Below are 24,377 nucleotides of genomic sequence, written 5' to 3' on the forward strand. Positions count from 1 at the left end.
TGTAGATGATTTTATGGTATTGCCATTTAGAGTTAGTTGGTATCTTGGGCTATTTCCTTCCTATTAATTAGTAGTTCTGTTTTTCCTTGTTTACTTCTAGTCCATTTGTTTGGAATCATCCAAAGATTTTCTCTAGACCTGACTTGATCTTCTGTTTAGTCTTTGCATTCTGTTTCTTCAGTGGGATGATTAGTTGGACATTGCATAGATGTAGCATTCCCATCCAAGTTTTTTGATGAAATTCCCTAGCATTTGGAGGAAGATGTTGAACAGCATGGGTGACATTGTTGATCCCTGCGGTACTCCTATGTCAGTTTCTTTCCAGTTGCTTGCCATTCTACTCTCGTTAGTCTTTATGATAGAAAGGACTCTGTCCATGCCAGGACTTTTCCTTTGCATCTCTGCATCTTGATTTTAGCAGTGTGTGTTGGACTAGGTTGAAGGCTGCTGAAAGGTCCAGGAACCCCAGCAGGACATTTTCTCCACTAGCATGGTGTTTGAAGATTGAGTCTTGTCCTGTACTGTAATACAGTTTCCATGCTCAGGTGTCTTCTGAATCCTGATTGGGTCTGTTCTAGCTTTGATGAGTTTTCTAGGAAGTCTGATATTTGTTGGCAGGTTAATTTGTCTATTAGTTTAGATATCCATGATTGATTGGCTACCAGTCTGTAGTTGGAGAGATCTCCTAGGCCATTATCTTTATTCTTTAGAATGAGCTTGATGACTGAGAGTTTCCATTTAAGTAGAACTTCTCCAGATTGTAATGATTTATTGATAAAGTCTGTGAGATAGGTGAGTCCTGAGCCTTCGAGATCTCTCATTAGGTGTATCAGGCATGTCTTTGGATGGTAGGTCTGGTTCTCTGTGATTTGTTCGAACTCTTCCATTGTGTCTCCTGTTTCTCTCATATGTTTTGATTATTGATATGTTGTTATTTAGGCTGTTGCCTTTCTATATCCTCTTATTTTCTCTGTGAAGAAGTTGCTGAATTCATTACTAGTTAGAGAGTATTTGGTGATGATTTCTTTTTGTTTTTCCCCAGCAAACCATATACTACTTTTTATAGGTTTTTTGGACCAAATTCTATAAACGGCGGCAGTAGGCATCTATCACTGTCTAACATTCAATTGGGATGCATATTTTCTAAAAAAAAAACCAAGGCAGGCTGCCTACACTATAGGCGTCTGGACGGTGAGTTGATCCATGATAGTATGCCGATCGGCCTGCACCAATCTGCGCAGCTGACATTCACCTCTTGCATTGATGGCTTGTGCTTCCCCACAGTTACCATGTTGGTTAATTGAAAAGGTTCCATTCATCCACTCACAGTACACTTTAATGACAGCAGTCCATGAGCAGTTCACAAACTCTGCCGTTTCAAAAATGCTGCCGCCCTTGACCCGGTAACTGATGATCATGCCTCTTTCAATGTCTGATAAATCACGTTTTTTCCCCATGACAGCCATGGTTGCTATATTGGCAACTTGTTGACATCCCACCTTATATGCCCACGAAGTCTGCATGCAACATGTGCATTTGTTCATTGGATGTGAATTCTTGATGTCAGAGGTACGCGATAGTCATAATTAGATAATGACATAGGGACCATTTACCACAGTAAACTGTGGTCACCGCAGTAAATCTGCAGTAATGGGGACATTTGCAACTGGTTTACCGCAGGAATGGGGACAAGACCTTTCACCGCCCCGTGGAAGCAGAAAAAGTCTTGCTCCTGTGGTAAAAAAAAAATTGCACCCGTGTCAGATTCGGCATCTCCTCCCCAGCTCCTCTTAGGCCTATTTTACCTTCAGCAGCCAGCCATGCCACGATGAAGACAGAAGGAATCCAAAACCAAAGTCTGAAACTAATGTGATTTGAAGAATAAAATTACCAGACAACAAAAGGTAGAAAAAAAATTTATTTTATATTTTGTGATTAGAATATTTCAGATTTGAAATATATATCCTGCTAGAGCTGGTATTAGACATATCTTGGAACTGCAAAACCCAGGCAGTGCTTCTTTAGCTTCCAGCTGGCTTAGGGCTCTCTCTGACCAGGAGGCAGTTGCCCTAGTTGCTCTCCCCTAACACTATTCCTGCCATGTGTGACTGAAGTATTCTGTTAGCTTGATTTTTCTATGTAGCATTCTGTACTAATTTGGTTTGTTCAGTTTTCAAAATAGTGGAGGGGATATTTGTGAAAGGGAGGGGAGACAGGGGTTTTATTGATCCTTGCTCTGTATTATTTATATTTATATAATGACAATTGTACAGAATAGTCTCTTTTTATACTTTCATAAAATAAGTTCAGTATAAAATCATAACTATTCGAGGCTTGTGCGGGTGAGATATGACAGATTGCAGGGCGGGGACGGGGACCAAGCTTGCAGGATGGGGACGGGGACCGAGCTTGCGGTGTGTGGACGAGGACTGAGCTCGCGGGGACGGGGCAGGGATGGAGACTGAGCTCGCGGGATGTGGCAAGGACGGGGACGAGCTCACGGGGATGGGGCGGGAATGGTGAAAGATTTTCCCTGTCTCATTCTCTAGTCATAATAAATCGATCCAAATAAATAAATAAAATGCGACTTGACCGCGTAGCTTCTAATAATATACAACTTTCTTAGAATTAAAAATACCTTTTTTAGAACAGTTGAGATTGATTTTCAAGGTGCCTACTGATGCCTAAAAAAATCAGCGCTGAAATTATGCCACTGTAAGAACTTTAAGGTGCTTAACGCCACTGTAGGCGTGGCTAACACTGGAATTGGCGTTAGGCACCGTAAAGAACCAATGGAGGCGTGATTCACATGAAAGGTAGGCACTGGAAACGTAGGCCTGGAAAACCCTGGCCAGAGGCATGATTCTCTAACCGGCACCATCATGTGATTGGCACACGATCAGCAACCGCTTTTAAGGCGGCTGCTGACAATAGGACCAGTTAGAGAATCCAGACCTAAATAAAAAGCTCTTAGTTATATGCAAAATAAGTGGATCTTTGTTTCTTGGTTTATAATATTAATCTTATCCATAATACAAAAAATCAAAAAATTATTGTTATTTTGGAAGCTGATTATCTCGTACATTACAATTATATGATTCAATATTCAAAAGTAGTTCTGCATTTACCTACAGTCTGTACATGTGTAATTCTGCTAGCCAGCACTATTGGGATGTTGGCTGAATGTTGTTCTAACCACAGTGACACTGTCCTTATAGTATCTGGGTGGAGCAGGGGTGACAACTTAAAAATATCTATATAGCGACAATATTCAAATTCTGTAGGGATAGTTACTAGGTCCTATATTCAACGCTATTTAGCAGGACAGGAACTGCTCCCAGCCAGCTAAATAGGACATAGCCAGCTAACCATTGATCTTCAGTGGGAGATAATAATAATAATAATTTTATTTTTATATACCGCCTATCCAAAAAATGGTTCTAGGCGGTTTACAACAAATAAGCAGAAGTCATACAGTGGAGAGTAATTTTAAAAGGAAAAAAACAATTCAAAACAAAATACAATAAATAAGAATTGATCCTACAGTAGAAAATATGATTTAAAAGCAAAATGCAATTTAAAAGAATGGTTCTAAGAACCGACCATACAGTAAAAATACAATTTAAAAGAAGATACATTGCATGACGGAAGCATGGAATTATTAAACGAAACAACCAGTTAGGATACAAATTTTTCAAACAGTTGGGTCTTCGATAGTTTTCTAAAATCTAGATAAGAAGAGGATCCTAGCATAATTTTACCAAACCAATCATTTAATTTGGCAGCTTGAAAAGAGAGAGTTCTCTCCAGAAATTTTTTGTAACAACATAATTTAGCGGAAGGAAGTGTAAACAGACAAACTCTGCGCGTAACCTTATTTGGATGGTTCACCAGCTATCTCCCGCAGAATATCCTATTTGGTGGATAGCTTAGCAACCAGCTATGTTATGCAACATAGCCAGTCCCTGCTAATATTTAGTGGCTCTCATGCTAAGTTCAGCAGCCAGACAGATCCGCCTAAAAAGCAGGTCTATCTTTGGCCTCTAGGACTTAACTGGCCAGCCATAGAATCTCAGTTTAGCCAGGCATGTTTCAGGCTGCCCCAAAAAAATTCCAGAAATTCAATGCTGGTCGCTGGATACGGATTTTCATTTCTGCCACGGACCACGGGAGACAGCTGACTATCTCCTGTAGTTTCAATATCGGGCAGTGTGTGTTTATTTTAGAACTGAAAAACTAGTCTTAAACACAGAAACTATGGGGATCATAATCAAAACATCCACCTAAGTCGACATTTAGATGTCCTAATAATCAGGACGTACAAGTGCCAATTTTAGAAACCAATATTCTGCATGACCAGTAAGACTTTTAAACCACTATGTATCCAGAGCTTAAAGGGGCATGCTGGAAGGAGTGTTATGGGCAGCATTTTTGTGGGTTCTGGGCAGGCTTAGACTTAGACGTCATGCAGGGATAATCAAATGTTTTGGCCGATGTCCTGGATGAAACTTATATGTTTTGAGTTAGACCTGTTTTAAAAGGGTATAAGTGACCACATAACCACTGCAGAGATAACATAAAGATCCCACACACACTTCCCCTGAGCTCACTGACCCCCTCACACCCCACAAAGATTAGAATATAAAAATACATACCTTTCTCCAGATCAGCAGCACCTAGTATAGGAAAGCCTAGTAGAACTACACACAGGTGACTTAAGTAACCTGGTAGGTGGGCTAGTGAACCATAGAGAAGAGTAGCAAGTCCCATAAGCCACTCTAACCATTAAATTTATGGTGGAAAGTGTGAACACAGCAAAACACACACAAAACCTACTGTACTGTCACATAGGTGACACCTGCAACCATAAGGGCTATTGGGGTGGTAGACAGGTGGATACTGTAGGTTTCAGGGGAGTTTTGGAGGGCTCACCATACACTAAAAGGGGGTTCTGGTGAAATATGTACCTGGCACCCTTTATGTGAAGTTCGCAGCAGTGCCCTCTAAGGTGCCTCACTGGCCTGTTGGGATATCTGTTTGGCCAGTTCATTAAGATGCTAGTCCCTCCCACGCCCAAATGTGCTTGATATGGACGTTTTGAACATGGACGTTTTTGTATTTGAAAATGGTCAAAAAAGTTTGACATCCTAAGGACCAAAACATCCAAATATGTCATTTTCCAAAAAAAAAAAAAAAACATTTGGATGTCTAGTGGTTTCAAAAATGTATGTTTCCCTGACCCAGCTTTTGTATGTCTTGTGGGAAACGTACAAAGTCAGACACACTATCAAAAATGCCCCTCCACCTATATTATAATTCCCAAGGTAGTGCACACTCAACTACCCTGATATACCCTCATGGACTAAAGTATTTACAGGATCCTCAGTGGCACCACTTGGAGCTCAATACCATCTCATTGCTCCAAGCTTTACGTGTCAACTCTTCATCGGGTCCTATCTTATACTTGTAAAATTCTATTTCTTTTATTACTTTTGCATTTAAATTCGTTTAGGTTAACTACTTAAAAAGCTATTCTTAGCTTTTGTCATGTGGTCTCTGGCCGAGGGATTGTCATACCGACATGTTTCGCTATGGACTAGCTTTATCAAGGATAACCCCTAGGGATCGCTATGGACTAGCTTCCACCTATATAGCAGCTGAATATTGTCCTCATTCAGTGATGCTGAATATACACATTTTTCATATGACACAGCTTGCATTTTAAAAATTACAGTGACTATTGGTTATGAATATTGATCCATGTTTCTATAGGTTCAACTGTTGTGACTGGCATCAGAAAGCAGAAAGAGCAATAATAAAATGAAATACAAAATTATATCAAAGTAATTCTTCATCAGGTTCATGAAAACTATTTACAGTATACCCCCGTGAATTTGTGGTTCGCGAATCGCGGACTCAGGGCTCCTTGTACGAAGGTACGCTAGCGGTTTTAGCGTGCACTGAAGATTAGCACGCGCTAATCCCGCGCTACACGAAAAATACTAACGCAAGCTCTATGGAGGCATCAGCGTGTAGCGTGGGTGGCAATATAGTGCGCGCTAAAAACGCTAGCGCACCTTCGTAAAAGGAGCCCTTAGTCTTTCACAATCTTTTCTGACTGCCTCTTCCTGGTACTAAAGTCAGGCTACGCCAATCAGGAGCTGCTTTGACACGTCAGATAGCATGTCAAAGCAGTTCCTGATTGGTGTAGCTTGACTTTAGTTCCTGGAAGAGGCGGTCGAAAAATACTAAGAATGAACCCACCTTTCAGCACCAACCGGCACCCCAGCTGCCCTCTCCTGCCTCCGATCCGCTCCTAAACTGCATTTGCGTTTTTTTTAAATTTGCAGGTGTTCCTCGAACAGAACTCCAGTGAATTTTGGGGGAGTACTGTAATGGCATAAATGGTTACGCATCTGTTTTTCTCTAATGTATTATGAAAATTATTGGCTCAGTTAGAATTTTTTAGGCCCATGAATTAAGCTTCTTGTAGTGGCCTAGTTATCAATGTGGACTACTGTTAAGATGTATTACACTTCCCCCTCCCCATTCGCGGTTCCTGCACTCGCGGTTTCATATAATCGCGATTTTTTTCTGGGGAGTGGGAAAATTTAAAACACAGTCTTTTTTCCTCCCTGCCGCCTTCCCGGTCTTACCTGGTGGTCTAGAGGGTTTTTGGGGCAGGAGCGATCTTCCTACGCTCCTGCCCCATGCAGATCGCCATGAGGAACTGGCTGCTGGGAGTTCCCGTAGTCTCTCGAGACTACGTCGGGAACTCCCTACAGCATTTCCTGATGGCGATCTGCACGGGGCAGGAGTGTAGGAAGATCGCTCCTGTCCCGAAAACCCTCTAGACCACCAGGTAAGGCCGGGAAGGCGGCAGGGAGGTAGGGTGGGTCAGAGCCTGATAATTGTGGTTTTTCAGCATTCGCGGTCCAGCTCTGCCCGTATCCCCCGCGAATGACGGGGGAGAAGTGTATGTTACCACTAACTGGAAAAGATGCAGTTTATAAGTCTACTTTGTCAAAGCATTTTCCATATCTCTTTACCCATCTATATTTCCCCCTACTCTCTGCATGGCTCTACATAAATTATACGCATGTTTTGCAATATGTAGAGATGAAAATATATAAATAAAATATGGTCTTTTTATTCTATTACAGGTTCACTTATGAAATTGCTCCAGTGTTTGTGCTTTTGGAATATGTCACCCTAAAGAAAATGAGAGAAATTATTGGCTGGCCAGGAGGTTGTGGTGATGGAATATTTTCACCCGGTATATGTCATTTAAAGCTTTCTTATATTATTAAAAGCATGCTATGTCCTTTATGCTGCTATAACAGAGCCTGAATTGTAAAGACATTTGCTGAGAATAACAACATTTGTCTTCTCTAAAGCAAAACAGTTCAGATTCATAAAATGCATGGACATGATTTCAGGAGAATTTTCTCTCTTAACATTGGTGGTTGTTACTTAAAGCCATTGCACTCTGACGGAAACAGCCACAGTGCTTCCTCAAACATATAATCAGAAGAGACATTTGCCTTCCAGTTCTACTCTGCTCATCTATTTTGCATTTTAAAGGAAATGACAGGGGGACAGTCTGTCTTGTGAAAAGAACACACTCCAATGTACTTTATATGGGAAGAAATTTTAGTGAAAGGGAAGATAGGGCCCAGTCCATGTACATTATTTTTATTCTTACTAATCTCATTGGATTTGAACTGGAGAAAATTCTCAGGAAAAGTTGAAAGGTCCCATTTGCAGTAGTTAGAGCTACAGCCTCAGCACCCTGAGGTTGTGGGTTCAAATCCTACACTGCTCCTTGTGACCCTGAGCAAGTCACTTAACCCCTTATTGCCTCAGGTACATTAAATAGCCCACCAGAACAGATAGGGAAAAATGCTTGAGAACCTGAATGTAAACCACGTAGGGTATAAGTGGTAAATAAATAAACAAACATAATGGCACTTGTCTATAGAAAGGTGGCTTTTCTGGACCCTAACTATTACATAAGAAGCAATTGTACTATCCATCCATGATTCCTATCCCATAGTCATTTTCCCAAAATTATATGCTTTCTGGACCTACTGTTATGAATATATTTAAACTGCTCCACTGAGACCCATCATGTATGAACACACACACATACACCACCAAGGACCCCAAGGGCTCCTTTTACTAAGGTGCACTAACGGTTTTAGTGCTCGCTTAGCGCACGCTACAGTACCGCACACACACTAAATGTGAATGCCTCCATAGAGCTTGCGTTGGTATGTTTCGTTTAGCGTGTGATTAGCACGTGATAATCTTTAACGAGCGCTAAAAACGCCAGCGCACCTTAGTAAAAAGGAGCCCCAAGTGATCTATACCCAAAACCCATGCAAACCTACAAGGTCAGTTGCATGCTTAATAAGCTAACAAGCTACTAATTAATATTAATGACCAATGATTGACTAGAATTGGTATCAATTGGCAGTAACTAGCATTTTTGCACATAACTGCCCCTATTTGGTATTTTATAAAGTGTGCACACAAATTGCAGGGCACAAAACTGCAAGAAGGAGCATGGATCTGGGAGGGGCATAGTGGGTGAGGGCAGTTTTCCCCACAGATTATAGAATTATACCAGCAATTTGGCTAGAATAGGTGTTCTTGCCTAAAGTTAGGTACGTAAAAGTGGACTTAACACTAGCAGTCTATAGCAATTGTCATTCTAGTATCTGTGCTCAGCCCCGAATTCTATATATATAATTGCGTGCTCACATTTAGGCACATGCCCAATTTGCATGTGCAATTTAATTGAGTAAAGAGCCAATTAGTACCAATAATTATATGCTATCAGTCAATGATTGGCCTTAACTGGCAACATTTTGCTGTTCTATAAAGATGTGCATGTAAATCATTTAACGCACCACTGAAAAGGGGGTGTGGCCATGGGAGGGGCATAGGCAAGTCAGGGGAATCCACTAAAGATGTGCACAGTATTATACAGTAGAATTTGTGGGATCCCTATTAGCATGCGACAATTTACACCAGGTTTCAGTTGATATAAATCCTTGCATCAAAAAGTTTGGGCACAGGTCCCGATGTTATGTGCTGTTCTATAAATGGTGCCCAACTCAGAGCACCGTTCATAAAATAATGTTCGGAGCTTTTTTTTTTTTTTTTTTTTTTTTTTCAGCATCCAAACATAGGTGCCATTTACCGAATTTAGTCTTTTTGTGTGCAGCATCCCAGCACCCAGTTTTAGGCAACCTTTTGAGAATTACCCCATGGTAGTTTGTAGGTGAGAGGAAGAGATGTACAATAGCTGTTGTCTGTTCAATTTATGCATGTAAGTGACCTCTTATAGACTACCAACTAGTGGCGAAGTATATGCCATGATTTGATGGTGCATACTTTGCAGGTTAACACGTACATGGGCAGAGCTGGGTGAAGAATGTGTGACCTATGTAAATATGTGATAAATTGTAGAATTCTATTATTTATACGTGTTCATGCTTACATCTTGGTGCAGTTGTTTACTGCAGCTGTGGAGCTAGTGTAAGTGATCGTGCATTAATATAGAGTGTTTTTGTTATTTGTACTAATAATAATAACAGTTTATATACTGCAGGACCGTGAAGTTCTATGCAGTTTACAAATATTAAAATATGGTACAAATAGATTGAACTTAACATGGTGGAAGCTAGTGATTAACAGCTCAAGGGATCAGTTATTGAGGAGAAAGAGTTGTATGGGTCAGCTGCCTAGATATTTGATTTGATTTGATTTGATTTCTTATATACCGCTATACCATGAGGTTCAAAGCGGTTTACAATGAAGATAGATTAAAGATACATTAAAATAAAATAAATAAAAATGGTACTTTGGATTTCCCTAGCTGTCCCGAAGGCTCACAATCTAGCTAAAGTACCTGAGAAAACAATAAATAAAAATAAGATAAATGAAATAAAGTAAATTCCAGTCAGACAACAGGATCTGATGTTAGAAGTTCATAAAGACGATATGCCAAGGAGCGAAAGCTGGTATGCTCCTTGAGCCCTGACGTATGCAGCCAAGCCAACACACAATATTTCAGCCATGAGGTTTCCCAGGAAGTAGTAATGAGTGCCAAAATACAGGCTAGTCATTTAGATCAGAGTCAATGCAATGCTAAAATGCAGGCATGACATTTGGATCGGATGACCTCTGCAACAGCCAGACAACCGCCACTATCATCTCGGTGCATCAGCTGCATTAAACGGTCAACTGCCACCATTCTCAGATCCGATATCTAGTATGGTATAGAACCCTGCTGGATCGGGGGAGGGGCGGAGCTGTGCTCTTAAGCCTCTGCCACTGCTTCTGCAAAATTTCAGGAACAGAAATGTTTTTAGGCGTTTCCTGAATTCCCCATAAGTAGTAGGCGTAATCAATTGTTCTAGATCTTTACCCCATAATGCTGCCTGATGAGAGAAAAGGTGTTGATGGTGTCTTTTGAGTTTACATCCTCTAACTGGAGGGGAAACGAAGTTCAAATGTGAGCTTCTCTTATGTCTGTTGGCTGAGGAGAAAAGGTCAGTTATGTATTTAGGGGCTAGATCATATAGTTTAAAGCAGAAACAGGCGAACTTAAATTTAATGCGTGCCTCCATCGGCAGCCAATGCAGCTGTCGGTAGTAAGGTGTCACATGAACAAACTTCTTCAGCCCGAAAATCAGTTTGACCGCTGAATTTTGCACCCATTACAATCGTCGCATATTCTTTTGGAAAATTGCTAAATAGGCGATGTTACAGTAATCAAGTTGACTCTAATGGATCAAAGTTTCCAGAGAGTGTAAAAAACCCTTTCTGATTAAGGAGTCTACCTGGTCCTTCATGGTTAAGCACTGGTCTAGTGTTATACCCAATACCTTCATAGTAGATTGAATAGGATAACTGAGGTTATTGATGCATAACGGTGTTTTGGTGTCAAGCGGGTGTGGCGAAGCTACAAAAAATTTTGGTTTTTCTGAATTAAGTTTCAGTTTGAATTTAGTCTCCATTGTTCCATCAAATTTAGTGCTTCTGATGCCTTGGGAGTAATTTCCAAGAGAGAGTTAATGAATGGAATGATGATCGTAAAGTCATCTGCGAAACTGAATAATTTTATCCCCAGCTGGGTCAATTGCACACCTAGTGAGGACATGTAGACATTGGAAAGCAATGGGAATAGTGGTGATCCTTGCGGTACGCCAGATAGATTGCTCCAGGTATCGGAGAGATCGTAATTGAAACGTACTTGATAGGTACGGGACATAAGGAAGCCTCAAAACCAGTCCAACACCTCTTCACTAATACCAATTGTATCTAGACATTGTAGCATTTTCCCGTGGTCCACTAGGTCAAAGGCAGAGCTCATATCAAATTGCATGATCAGGGCATTAAGGCCCTTACTAAACAAGAGATGCAGATTATTTAAGATAGCTGCAATTACCGTCTCAATACTGAACAGAGGTCTAAAACCAGATTGAGTTTCATGCAGGAGAGAGAACTGATCAAGATATTCCATCAGTTGGGTATGTACCAATCCTTCCATGATTTTTACAATAAATGGAATGGATGCTACTGGTCTATAGTTGGTTACCAGTGCTGATGATTCTTTGCTATTTTTTGGAATTGGGGTTATTATTATGTGACCATTATTAGTGAGGAACTTTCCATTTTTTAGGTTATGGGCTAAGTAATTCAGCAAAGATCATTTAAATTCTAAAGGAGACACTTTCATAATTTCTGGGGGACATGAGGCCAGACTGCAGTATGATTTAGAGTATTTTTTATATAGTTTGATATAATTATTCCATTCTAAATCTTGAAAGGAACTCCAGATCATGTCTGCTGGTATTTCATTTCCTTGTAAGTTAGCTATTTGATGATCATTGGTGTCATTTGTCGAACAGTTGTTTCTTAGGTTTTTGATTTTTGAATCGAAATGCTGTGCTAAATCATTTGCTGAAGGTGGTTTAATATTGTACATGAGTTGAGTGTGGCGTGTGGTGTCAAATAAATTCGGAACCGAGTTGAACAGCTCTTTTGTATTGATTCCTTTTGAGCTAATGCTAGATAAGTTGATTTTAGAAGAGTAGAATGCTTTACGTTTGTCTTTTATCAGTTGTTTGTAGATTTTTATGTTAGATCTCCAGTTATTACGGTCTGACAATTCTGTTTTTTTCCAAATTCTTTCCATTCGTCTTACTAGTTGTTTCATTTTTAGAAGTTCGGTGTCAAACCATTTGATATATTTATTTGCGCAGCTTTTGCTATTTCGTTTAGGGGCAATTTTATCTAAAATGGATGTGCTAGTTTTCATCCATTGATCCCAGAAATTGATTCCTTTTCCTATTTCCACTTGTACTTCATATTGTGACCAATATTCTTCTGGATTGATATAGCCCTTTGTGTGATGTTCTCTTTTTATCCTTGGATGTGTTTTAGATTTTAAATGAGTCCAGATTAATTTGAAATAATAAGTAAAATGGTCAGACCAGATATCGTGACACCAGGTGCCATTAGGTAGAGAGATGGCAGGGTCTAAAATTTCCTTTGTGGACATAGCTACCACATCTAAGTGATGACCTTTTTCATATGTTTGTGTGAGTAAAGGGAGATTGTAATTGAGTAGAGATAGAAAGTTTTTAAAGTCTTTCGTATCTGGATTGTCCTCTTCATCTAGGATGGGCTGGGGAGGGCATCAAGTGAGAACTCCACTAACTTGGAACATGAGAACGTTACTAGCCAGACTTTACAGCAGATATTCTGCAAACACGGGATAGTTGGATAGGCTGGAGTGAGCTTAGATGGCAACTTCAGCAGTTGGAACCTACGACAATACCAGGTGGACTTTAGTCTATGGCCCAGAAATATCAAAGAAGAGACAAATTAGGTTAATCATGTATTTTTAATGAGAATAACTAATGGGCAGACTGAATGGACTGTTCAGGTCTTTATCTGCCATCATTTACTATGTTACTATGTTATACTACACACAGGAAGGCAGATCAATACTCTTTTATGGCATCAGTTAGAAGAGTCAGGAAGAAAGAGGTGGATAGGTATTTGAAAATGCTTCAGACTGCTCTGACATCAATCTCAAAAATGCCATCAAGGGAAATCCACACAGAAGCACAGCACAGGAGACGACAACCAATGGAATAGAACGGAACACTTTATTGGATATCTCAAGGTGACTCGACACGAGTCATGTTTCGGCCAGAGGCCTGCATCAGAAGTCCAAAGCGTTCCATTGTCCAAAGATGTTCCAAATAGTTTTGATGTCCAATGACAAATGGTATTTAGTTTCTATTGAAGTGCAAATTAATGAGCCTGATAATGGCGAATACCGCTTGTGAACGAATTACATTAAGAGAAAACCACCAGCTCTATAGGGCAACAAGTGGTACTCGGAACATATGAGGAAGGAATTTAGGCATAAAGGTGCTGGTGATGCTGGCAGCCCTGATTGTGCCTCCAGCACCATGATGATGTCACCCAGTGGACTTTAAAGCTTTCCATATATTTATGGAAAAGTTATAAGTGAATCATGCACAGAAAAGACTGTATAAATCAGGGTTGTCAAATGGTGGTCCTCGAGGACCGCAATCCAGTCAGGTTTTCAGGATTTCCCCAATGAATATGCATGAGATCTGTTTGCATGCACTGCTTTCATTGCATATTCATTGGGGAAATTCTGAAAACTCAACTGGATTGCGGCCCTCGAGGACCAACATTTGACACCCCTGGTATAGATGGATAAATGTGATATTTATTTATTGAGCTTTATTAACCACCATTATGAAGAGATTCACCCAAGATGGTATACAGCAAATATAATTCAACATAAAACAGCGCTGTTAACAGCATAACAGCAGTAAAAAGTTTAAATATAAACTTAAATACAATGAATGAGGTAGAGTTAAAATCAGAAACTTGAAGCTTATTAATAGGACTACCATGAAACAGTTTCAAAAATACACTTATTAAGCACTGAAATTCAAATGAGAGAGATATAATATATACTAAAAGGGAGAATATTACTTATGAAGTATTTAATAAGCAAATATCAGAACATTCAAATAACATAGATTTGACGCTAATGCTTTTCTATAATACAGCTTATCCTATAGCCAAGGGATCAAATGCAGATATTAAATGGAGACAAGATGGGTGGCACAGAGTGAGCTGAGATAAACAGGCAGGAGGCTAAATTCAAGGCAAGTTGTTTATATGTTAAGCAACGCATAAGGAGCTGATTTAGTTAGTATGGTGCAGAATGAGCATATAGTCATTCACCCTATGTATTAAAGGCTTGGGTGAAAAGTCAGGCTTTTATTTGCTTTCTGAATGTGGGGGCTACTCCTGAGAAGTCTCGCTGGTGGGTATCACATCATTCAATTTCCTTTGATGAGGGTGCAGATAGTGATGTTCCTTGACAGGACCTCAGACGTCTCGATGTTGTATCAAGGGTTAGCTTGTTCTTTAAGTATTCTGGCCCATTTGGCTGAGGACCATGAAAATCAAATGCAGAGATTTAAATTTAGTCTTGTAAGATTCTGGTAGCCGGTATAGTTTATGCAGGAAGGGTGTGAAGCGGGTGATGCCTTTTGCAATATCTTTGTGGTTAGACCAGTGTACAGGGCATTGCAGAAGTCTAGTCGTGATGTCATCATTGTATGTGAAGGTGTTTAAGTGAATGAATATTATTTTATGGAGTCAAGTCTCTTTCATTTGAAAGGAAGTTCTGGAATGAGAAGGCATAGGATGAACTTAAGAGGTGATAGATTACTCCTGAGCCAAAGGAAATACTTTTTTACAGAAAGGGTAGTAGATACATGGAACAGTCTCCCGGTAGAAATGGTGGAGACAGAGACTTTGTCTGATTTCAAGAAAGCATGGGATAGGCATGTGGGATCTCTTAGAGAGAGGAAGAGATAATGGTTACTGCAGATGGGCAGACTAGATGGGCCATTTGGCCTTTATCTGCCATCATGTTTCTGTTTCTATGGAGATTCACATTTTTGTATGCTATTGGATGTATGTCCTAATATTATGACTGTATCTTGTAAGCCGCTTAGGTGTAAGCGGGTAAGAAATTTTTTAAATAAATAAATGTTACCATGGAATGGACCACTGTGATCAGACTTGTTTTTTTAATATATGGAGGGAGATTTTGTAGCTGCCAAAGATGATAGAGACAATTTTTGATGAGTCTAGTAGTATCCCATGATTCCTGACCTGTGATTTTAGGGGGCATTCATACTTCCCAAAAGATATTTTGAAGTCAGGTGTTTGTCCGCTTGTGTTAGGAACTTAGAAAATCTCTGTTTTGGTTGGGTTCAGGCAGAGTTTGTTGTTTTACCATTCCTGAGCTGCAATTAGGCAGTCAGTTTTCTCAAAGCTGTGGGTAGATCTGGTTCAGTGGCGTACCTAGCATATGTAACACCAGGGGCCCATAATTTTTTGACACTCCCCCCATCTATATCAAAAATATGATTTTTAGTAACAATCCACATATCGCACAACAAGAGTGTACCTAGGAAAAGGCAGCATCTTAAACACTGCAGTGAGCACTAGAACACCAACACATACATTGTAAAACTAAACAAGTCAAATCCCGCACAGTCAATTGATCCTGTAGTCAATGCCAACTGAAAACTATGTTCTTTTCATACATACAGAACAGAGACACACCCTTGCCCAATATGGAATAATCACAAACTAAAAATAGAAATATGTAGACAAAAGTTAAACTGAACTGCCAAGAAATCAGACTCTGCATACAATGCAACACCACAAAAACAGTGACACATGTCCCCTAATACTGTGCAAAATATAAAGACAGTAGATGTAAATTTGAAAAAACTGATACATAACAATCACCACTTTACAAATTAACAAATAAAAATAAAACAAATAATAAGAAATAAGAAAATACCATTTTATTGGACTAATCCATTTTTCAATTAGCTTTCAGAGGCCAAATCTTTCTTCAGAACAGTACAGTATACTGCTGTTAAGGTATCCTGGCCTGAGGAAAGGGGTTTAGTCCAAAAAATTGCCTTATTTCCATTTCCTATTTATAAACTTTCATCAATACAGTTACAATACTACTTGATTCTAAGTAAAGCAACAAAAAAATCTTTCTACCTTTTGTCGTTTCTGCTTTAATCATCTTCTTTGCTCTCTTCTTTCTATGCAGCATTTGTCCTCTCTCCCTTCCATGCAACATCTGCCCTCTCTTTCCCCCTTCCACCCAGCTTCTGCCCTCTCTCTCTCTCTACCACTTCCATCTACTGCCCACACTCTCTTTGCCCCTTCCATCTACTGTCCACCCTCTCTCTCTTCCATATGGCATCTTTCCTCTTTCTATGTCCCTTCAATAAACTGTTTATCTGGGGTCCCTTCTTTCCTTTGCACATGATTCATTTCAGCTTCACCCCTCTCCATTTTTCTGTCTCCACCCCCTCCCCTATGCTTTGGCATCTCTCTCTTTCTCTTTTCCTTTCCTTCCTTCCTTCCCACTCCACACCATGGTGTGATATCTCTATCTCCTTCCCTTCCCTTATGCCATGGCATCTCTTCCTCCCCCTCCATTATCTGGTATCTCCTTTCCTTTCTTCCTTTCCCTCCCTCCCATGGACTTGGCATCTCTGGTTCCTCTCCCTTCTCTCTCCTTCCCCCTCTCTCCCAAATTGGGTGCTGCAGCAGCAGCATGTCTCCCCCCTTGCCTGTGCAGTATTTCTACCCTCCTCCCTTCCCTGTGCAGCAGCAGCAGCATGTCTCCCCCCTTGCCTTTTCAGCATTTCTCCCCCCTTGCCTGTGCAGTATTTCTACCCTCCCCCTTCCCTGTGCAGTATTTCTACCCTTTCCCCTTCCCTGTGCAGCATTTCTACCCTCCCTCCTTCCCTGCCCAGCATGTCTACCCTCCACCCTTCCCTGCCCAGCAAGTCTGGCCGGCTCCCCTGCTGAAAGCCCCGGGCGTCCGCTCCTCGCGCGATCCGCAGCTGCCTCGGAAGCCTTCTCTCTGATGTCGTAACGTCAGAGGGAATGCTTCCGACGCAGATGCAGATCGCGTGAGGAGAGGACGCCAGTGGCTTTCAGCAAGGGAGCCAGCCAGAAGATGAGCAACGCCGGTGAGCACCCACAGACACCCCTGTTTACTGCTGCTGCTGCTGGTTAAGGAAAGCAGCAGAATAGGGAGGGTGGCCGGCTGTGCACTAGAGAGTTGCGCAGGGACAGAAGTCCCACCCGTCCCCGTGAGGAATCCCTCCGTCCCCACCCATCCCCGCGAGGATTCCCTCCGTCCCCGTGAGGAATCCCCTTCGTCCCTGCCCGTCCCTATAAACTTCAGAAATAGTTATTTCATTTAATTATGCTACTGAATTAAAGGCTCTAGTAGAGACCCATTTACAAATAAGCAAAACACTTTATTAATTTAGATATATTAATTGGGAAGAATACATACTTTGTAAATGGGTTTCTACCAGAGCCTCTAATGTAAATATAAAATATAAATACTCAGCTGATGAGAACCCCCAAGCTGTCAGTTGAGGACTTCCTTTGCAGTTGGCCGGGGGTCCTTTTTGCCAAGCTTGGCAGGCAGCAGTAGCGTCCCTGAGTCACAGATGCTGGCACCTCAGTGGCTCATGGATGTTGCCAGCAACTGATGTGCTTGTTGGAGGGGAGTTCTGGCCGTCTCTAGAGGAGGACCTCTGCTGGCGGTGCTTGGGGATACCCACCAGTCACAGAAAGGGTAAGCAAGTACTTCAACACTGTAGAAATAAAACCAGAAATGCATTTCCTTTTCTTTTGAACACAATACAAAGACATCTGCTATATACATTTCCCAAAGCTAACATATTTTAGTCAATAAATTCTGTTTTTACCTTTGTTGTCTGGAGATTTATTTTTCCATAAAGTTGGTCCCAGTTTCTTTTTTCCGCTTTCCCATCTTCTGTAAATTCTTCTGTTGCTGTCCATTGGTTTCTCCTACCATGGTCCAGCATTTATCCCTTTCTCATCTTTTGCTCCTGCCCACCAGTCTCATGCCCACCATTTCTCCTTCTATCACCCCTCTCCAGCCCATGCCACATCTCTCCCTCCATTTCCTTCACCACTATGTCCAACATTCCTCCCTCTTGCATCCATTTCAATCTGTCCGTTCTACCACAATATTTCTCTCTCTCATCTGTACCTCACTCCCTCCCTATGACCAAAAATTATCCTTTCTTCCATTCCCCGTGTACACAACCATCTCTTTCCCTCCCTTCCTCTCTCCCAAGTTCATGCCTTCTGTGTCCAAAAATGCATTCCCTCCCCCACCTCAGCATCTCTTTCCCTCCCTTCCTCCATCCTCTTTCCCAAGTTCATGCCTTATGTCCAAAAACGCACTCCCTCCCCATCTCATTCCCTCCCTCCATCCTCTCTCCCAAGTTCATGCTTTGTGTCCAAAAGCACACTCCCTCTTCCACCTCAGCATCTCTTTCCCTCCCTTCCTCTCTCCCAAGTTCATGCCTTCTGTGTCCAAAAATGCATTCCCTCCCCCACTTTAGCATCTCTTTCCCTCCCTTCCTCCATCCTCTTTCCCAAGTTCATGCCTTGTGTCCAAAAACGCACTCCCTCCCCCACCTCATTCCCTCCCTTCCTCCATCCTCTATCCTTTGTGTAAAAAAATGCACTCCCTCTCTCACCTCAGCATCTCTTTCCCTCCCTTCCTCTCTCCCAAGTTCATGCCTTGTGTCCAAAAATGCACTCCCTCCCCCCTTTTGTGTTCCGCGTTTGCCTCCCTGCCCTCATCTTAGCAACTTTCTCAGCCAAATGGAGCTTGAGCCGCGAGGCTCATCTTCCATTTCCTGCCTGCCCTGCTGCGCACACATAGCCGATGGGAAGTCTTCCTCGATGTCAGCGCTGATGTCAAGGGCAGGCTTTGCTTAAGCCCTCCCTCTGACCTCAACGCTGACATCGGGGAAGACTTCCGGTCGGCTATGTGTGCGCAGCAGGGCAGGTAGGAACAAAAGACGAGCCTCGCAGCTCAAGTTGTATTTAACCCCGCGAGTCCCCCGTCGTCCCCATTCAGCTCTCTCCTGTGCACCCCCTTGGGGCATGCACATGGGGCGGACCGCCCCCTCCCCCCCCCCGCCCCTTAGGTACGCCACTGATCTGGTTCATTGGGTATGAGCAGTTGCACATCATCAGCATAGATATAGAATTTTGTGTCCATTGACTGAAGCAGCTCAGCCAGAGGCTTTAATTTAGTTTAACTTAATTTACATAGATACATGCTTGCCTTTTTTGTCATCAATTTCTCTTGCCTTGAGAGTTGTTTTGGAATTGGCAGATTTTTCTGATCATAATAAAAATAACTGCTTGTGTGTCAACTTCCCCTATCGATTTCTCTGAAGCCATGGTGAATACATGTGTCAGATGGTATGCAAATGAGACAGTGTAGACATAGACACGTGAACTAATGGTTTTTGCTTCTTGGTTTTATATTTTACTAATACCACAGATTGAGCTCAATGTGGTTTTCTTTTGTCAATTGGGTGCCAACATCAACAGAGCAACCTTTCATGTTTCAAAATGGATAATGAGTATCATGTACAGGGAAATGAATAAACTAATGAATTCCATGTCTCGAAGCAAGACAGGCTAAAAATACCTTATTTTATGCCTATTTTTGACTTCCTGAGCAGCCTCTGTTGCAGCTTTAAATAGCATGTATTTTTCCATCAATTTGCATGAATATTCTCCTTGACAACAACAAAATGATTGCATGGATTCCTTTGAGAACTGAATCAGATAATGCTTGCATTTCCTCTCTCTGATAGGGAAGAAAGTGTGTGTGAGAGAAGTTTGTCATACTTAGGGGACTTTTAGTAAGCTACAGTAAAAATAGGCCTTAGGGTGCCCTTACATTGGTCTTTCCCATACAATAAGGCCATTTTTACCCTTGAAGTAAAAACTCAGATTTTCCATTTTTTACATTAATAGTCATGCACTAATGTTGCCTTTAGCACAGCCATTTCTAAACAGTACCATGGGAGCGCGTACCATCACCTGTTTATAAACAATACAGTACAGTGTCTTATATCCCGCAGTTCTCTACAATGAATCTATGTGATTTACAACAAGAATTAGATCACGTTCTTGAAGTTACATTTTTTTAGGTCAGATCTTGTGGTTGTTATAGGGAAGAGTTGAGAGGATAGGAGATTGGCTATTGAGAGAAGAGATATGTCTTTAGCCAAGTAGCAATACAGTCTACAATTCCTACATCTAATTGAATACATAGATAATATCTATCTTCACAAGATTTAAATCATAAACCAATGATAAAATAGTCAGGTCTTTACTAGGGTTCCCATATGGCTCTAGAAAAAAAGAGGACAGATTGAGATATCTGGGTTTTACTTCCATTGAAAGAAATGGAAGTAAAACCCAGAAGTCTCAATCCATCCTCCTTTTTCTGGAGCCATAGGGTAACCCTGGTCTTTACACATACACTCTTCTACAAAGCTACGCTAGCGGCTGCTGCTCAGTAATGGCCCCGAAGCCCTTTAAATCTCTATGGACTTCGGGGCCGTTACCACGTGGCAGCCACTAGCACGGGTTTGTAGAAGAGGGAGACAGTGTCTGAATCTCAAATAATTAGAAATAGTACTAATCCTAACTGTAGTGGATATTAGGTAAGATTGCTCTTAACTTAATACTCATAAATCCTCATGCAAATTTGTGTTAGCAAAAAGTTGGCTGCAGATTTATTTACTTCAACAATAATTCAATTAACAATGTAATTCCAATTTGTCACCCGTCTTCCAGGCGGCCCCCAACTTTCCTTTTCCAACAGCTAGTGGATCACGACCTACCTGCTCTGCCACCCAAATTCCCATTACATCATATGCAACTCCTAGAATCTCATCTGTAAGACCTGCAGTGTACAATGTCGCACAGCATACAACATCATAATACATCTTACCCCTTCACAAAATGAATGGCCACCTGGAAGGACCCCCTCCCCATTTCTGCACAGCTGTGACCTTCTCCCACCCCCCAAACCACCAGAAATTACCCAAAATTCAATATTGAACCAGTCCCCCTCCAAAAGAACAAACATCTGCAAATACAACATTCCAAATACCCTACCTTTTCACTCCACCCACACTGAACACAAACACGGGTGGGAACAGAGGGCAAATTAAACTAACTCAAAGACACCCTTTCACCCTAATCATTGCCCAACTCTCCTTCCTAATCTCCTACTCTTCCACAACTTCCAAAACCCTTTCCACACAATCTCCCACCCAAATCATTCAATCACTGACCCAACCATTCTGTCTGTTCATTAATCACCTATCCCTTCGTATCCAACCAACCTTATGACATCAAACCAATCCCATATTCCCACCCCTCACCCACACCACCCAACCTCCATTTACTCTTTCTCCCTTTCCCCACCCAATTCAACTTTCAAACAGTGGACTTGGCCAAATTTATTAGCCCACTGATTACCTCAGTGGGCTTTCCTTATTGACATGCAATCAGCATAGCCTCATCTGCGCTCAGTGTGGTGACAGTAGCAGTTGATGCTATTTGAGTTATAATTCATTTTTTTCCTTCTAGGTGCAAGTGTATATTTTGTGTGTCTGATTTGCTCTTAACTTAGATTTCTGGTGTGGTAGATTGATGTCTGATAAGTTCACATCATATTTCTGAGTATGTGCTTCAGCATTGGGTTGAGCTATGCTCCTGTCCAGGATTTTTGGAAGAGCCTTTCTTTTAGGAATTTGCAGAGCAGAGCATATGTTGGGGTAGTATGGATCTCTGTTGGCAGCATGTTCTATGGTTTTGCAACTTGTAAGGAGTTGTTATGTTGGCTCTTATACTTTATTCCTTTCAGGAATAGGAAGGATAGTAGGCGGTTTGTGTTGCTTTGTTCAGTCAGTCTTCCAAGCAATTCTGCTTCCGGACTATGTTGTTGATGTGGTTTTCGAATGTGAGTGAGTTGTCTAGGGCAGGGGTAGGCAATTCCGGTCCTCAAGAGCCAGAGGCAGGTCAGGTTTTCAGGATATCCACAATGAATATGTATGAGATGGATTTGCATGCACTGCCTCCTTGAGATGCAAATCTATCTCATGCATATTTATTGTGATATCCTGAAAAACTGACCTGGCTCCGGCTCTCAAGGACCCGAATTGCCTACCCCTGGTCTAGGGTGACTCCCAGAATTCTGGTAGATTTCTATATGTTAAGACTGACTGTCAATGTGTTGGAGGTACGGATTTTATGTGTCTTTTGCCCAAACTATAGTAGTTTGTTTTTTTGGCATTTAATTTAAGGTGTTGTTTTGTTGCCTATTCTTGTACTTTATTTATGGCTAGTGATAACTTGGTGATATGTTGGTTGGATTCAGATCTACAAGGATTAGTAGAAGAATATTATCTGCATATGAGAATATCCATTCCTCAGGGTCTAGTTTAATTGAATTGAGAGTAGTCATAAAGATTTTATATAATAGGGGTATGCTAGGGGACCCTTGAAGTACTCTGCATGGTGGGGTCCAGTAGTCTGAATAGATTTCATCTGTAATGTAATGTAATGTAATGTAAATGTAATGTAATTTATTTCTTATATACCGCTACATCCGTTAGGTTCTAAGCGGTTTACAGAAAATATACATTAAGATTAGAAATAAGAAAGGTACTTGAAAAATTCCTTACTGTCCCGAAGGCTCACAATCTAACTAAAGTACCTGGAGGGTAATAGAGAAGTGAAAAGTAGAGTTAGAGGAAAAATAAAAATAAAATAAACATTTTAACAAGACAGCATTGATCTAAATACTTTGGAAGGTAGAAGAGAGGAGAGAAAGGAATAGAAGCAGAAGGGGGAGCCGTTGAACAGTAGAATTCTGGAGAAATTTAAATGATAGAAATAGAACAAAACAAAGACAAAAGGCAAAACAATAGATAAGATTAAAGATAAATCATAAGCTGGAAAGAAAAATAAAATAAAACTTTGTCTTCAATCCACGATTTCAGCGTCAGTGATGAAGTGGAGCAAGTAAGTTTAGGAGGAGCGATTGACGTTTCCAGAAAGGGCTTCTTCAGGGAAGAGACTTGGCAGACAGTCCCAGGATGCCTATGTCTCCTCCCCTGCGATATTCTCCCATCCATGCATTCCCTCCCAGACACACTGCCCGTGCCCCAGCCGCTCCAAGGAGGCTGTCCCAGATGAGGCCCACGGTGAATGCAGGATTCTCTCCTCTGCGGGAAAGCCGCCCGGAGCCGACAGTCGATCTTCTTAGCGGATTGCATGGGGGGAAGAGTTCACTCTCTTGGTAGGATCGGGTCTGTGTGCTCTCGGTGGTTGTGGCTGGTCTCGTTGCTGCTTAGGTGTAAAAGCTATTGATCTCCACTGCTGCTGCTGCTGTCAGAAACAGAGAAACATGATGGCAGATAAAACTCAAATGGCCCATCCACAGTAACCATTATCTCTTCCTCTCTCTAAGAGATCCCACGTGCCTATCCCAGACTTTCTTGAATTCATACACATTCTCTGTCTCCATCACCTCTTCTGGGAGACTGTTCCATGCATCTACCACCCTTTCTGTAAAAAAGTATTTCCTTAGATTACTCCTGAGCCTATCACCTCTTAACTTCATCCTATGCCCTCTCATTACAGAACTTCCTTTCAAATGAAAGAGACTCGACTCATGGGCATTTACATCATGTAGGTATTTAAACATCTCTATCATATCTCCCCTCTCCTACCTTTCCTTTAAAGTATACATATTGAGATCTTTAAATCTGTCCCCATACTCCTTATGATGAAGACCACACACCATTTTAGTACCCTTCCTCTGGACCTTGTTATGTCTTTTTGAAGGTGCGGCCTCCAGAATAGTACACAATATTCTAAATGAGGTCTCACCAAAGTCTTATATAGGGGCATCAATATCTCCTTTTTCCTACTGGCCATACTGCTCCCTATGCATCCTAGCATTTTTCTAGCTTTCGCTGTCACTTTTTCAATCTGTTTGCCCACCTTAAGATCATCATATACAATCTACACCCAAGTCCCACTCTTCTGTCATGCACAAAAGTCCTTCACCCCTTAAACTGTACCGATCCCAAATGCATGACCTTGCATTTCTTTACATTTTAGCTCCAAATTTCAGACCATTCTTTAAGCTTCACCAAGTCTTTCTTCATGTTATTCATACCATCCAGGGTGTCTACTCTGTTGCAGATTTTGGTATCATCCGCAAAGAGGCAAATCTTACCCGACAACCCTTCAGCAATATCATTTATAAAAATGTTAAAAATAACAGGCCCAAGAACAGAACCTTGAAGCACACAACT

The 24,377-nt window shown here is 41.3% G+C and overlaps 1 protein-coding gene across 1 annotated transcript in view; it reads left to right on the forward strand.

Annotated features, from left to right (window-relative positions):
* Positions 1-24,377, forward strand: part of GAD2 (glutamate decarboxylase 2) — a 149,260-nt gene that overhangs the window by 38,738 nt on the left and 86,145 nt on the right. Inside the window, exon 6 of the mRNA XM_033934223.1 lies at positions 7,164-7,276. Within this exon, the coding sequence (XP_033790114.1) occupies positions 7,164-7,276 (113 nt within the window). The remainder of the gene's footprint in view (positions 1-7,163; positions 7,277-24,377) is intronic.

This window comes from Geotrypetes seraphini, chromosome 2 (assembly GCF_902459505.1).
Source record: "Geotrypetes seraphini chromosome 2, aGeoSer1.1, whole genome shotgun sequence".
NCBI lineage: Eukaryota > Metazoa > Chordata > Amphibia > Gymnophiona > Dermophiidae > Geotrypetes > Geotrypetes seraphini.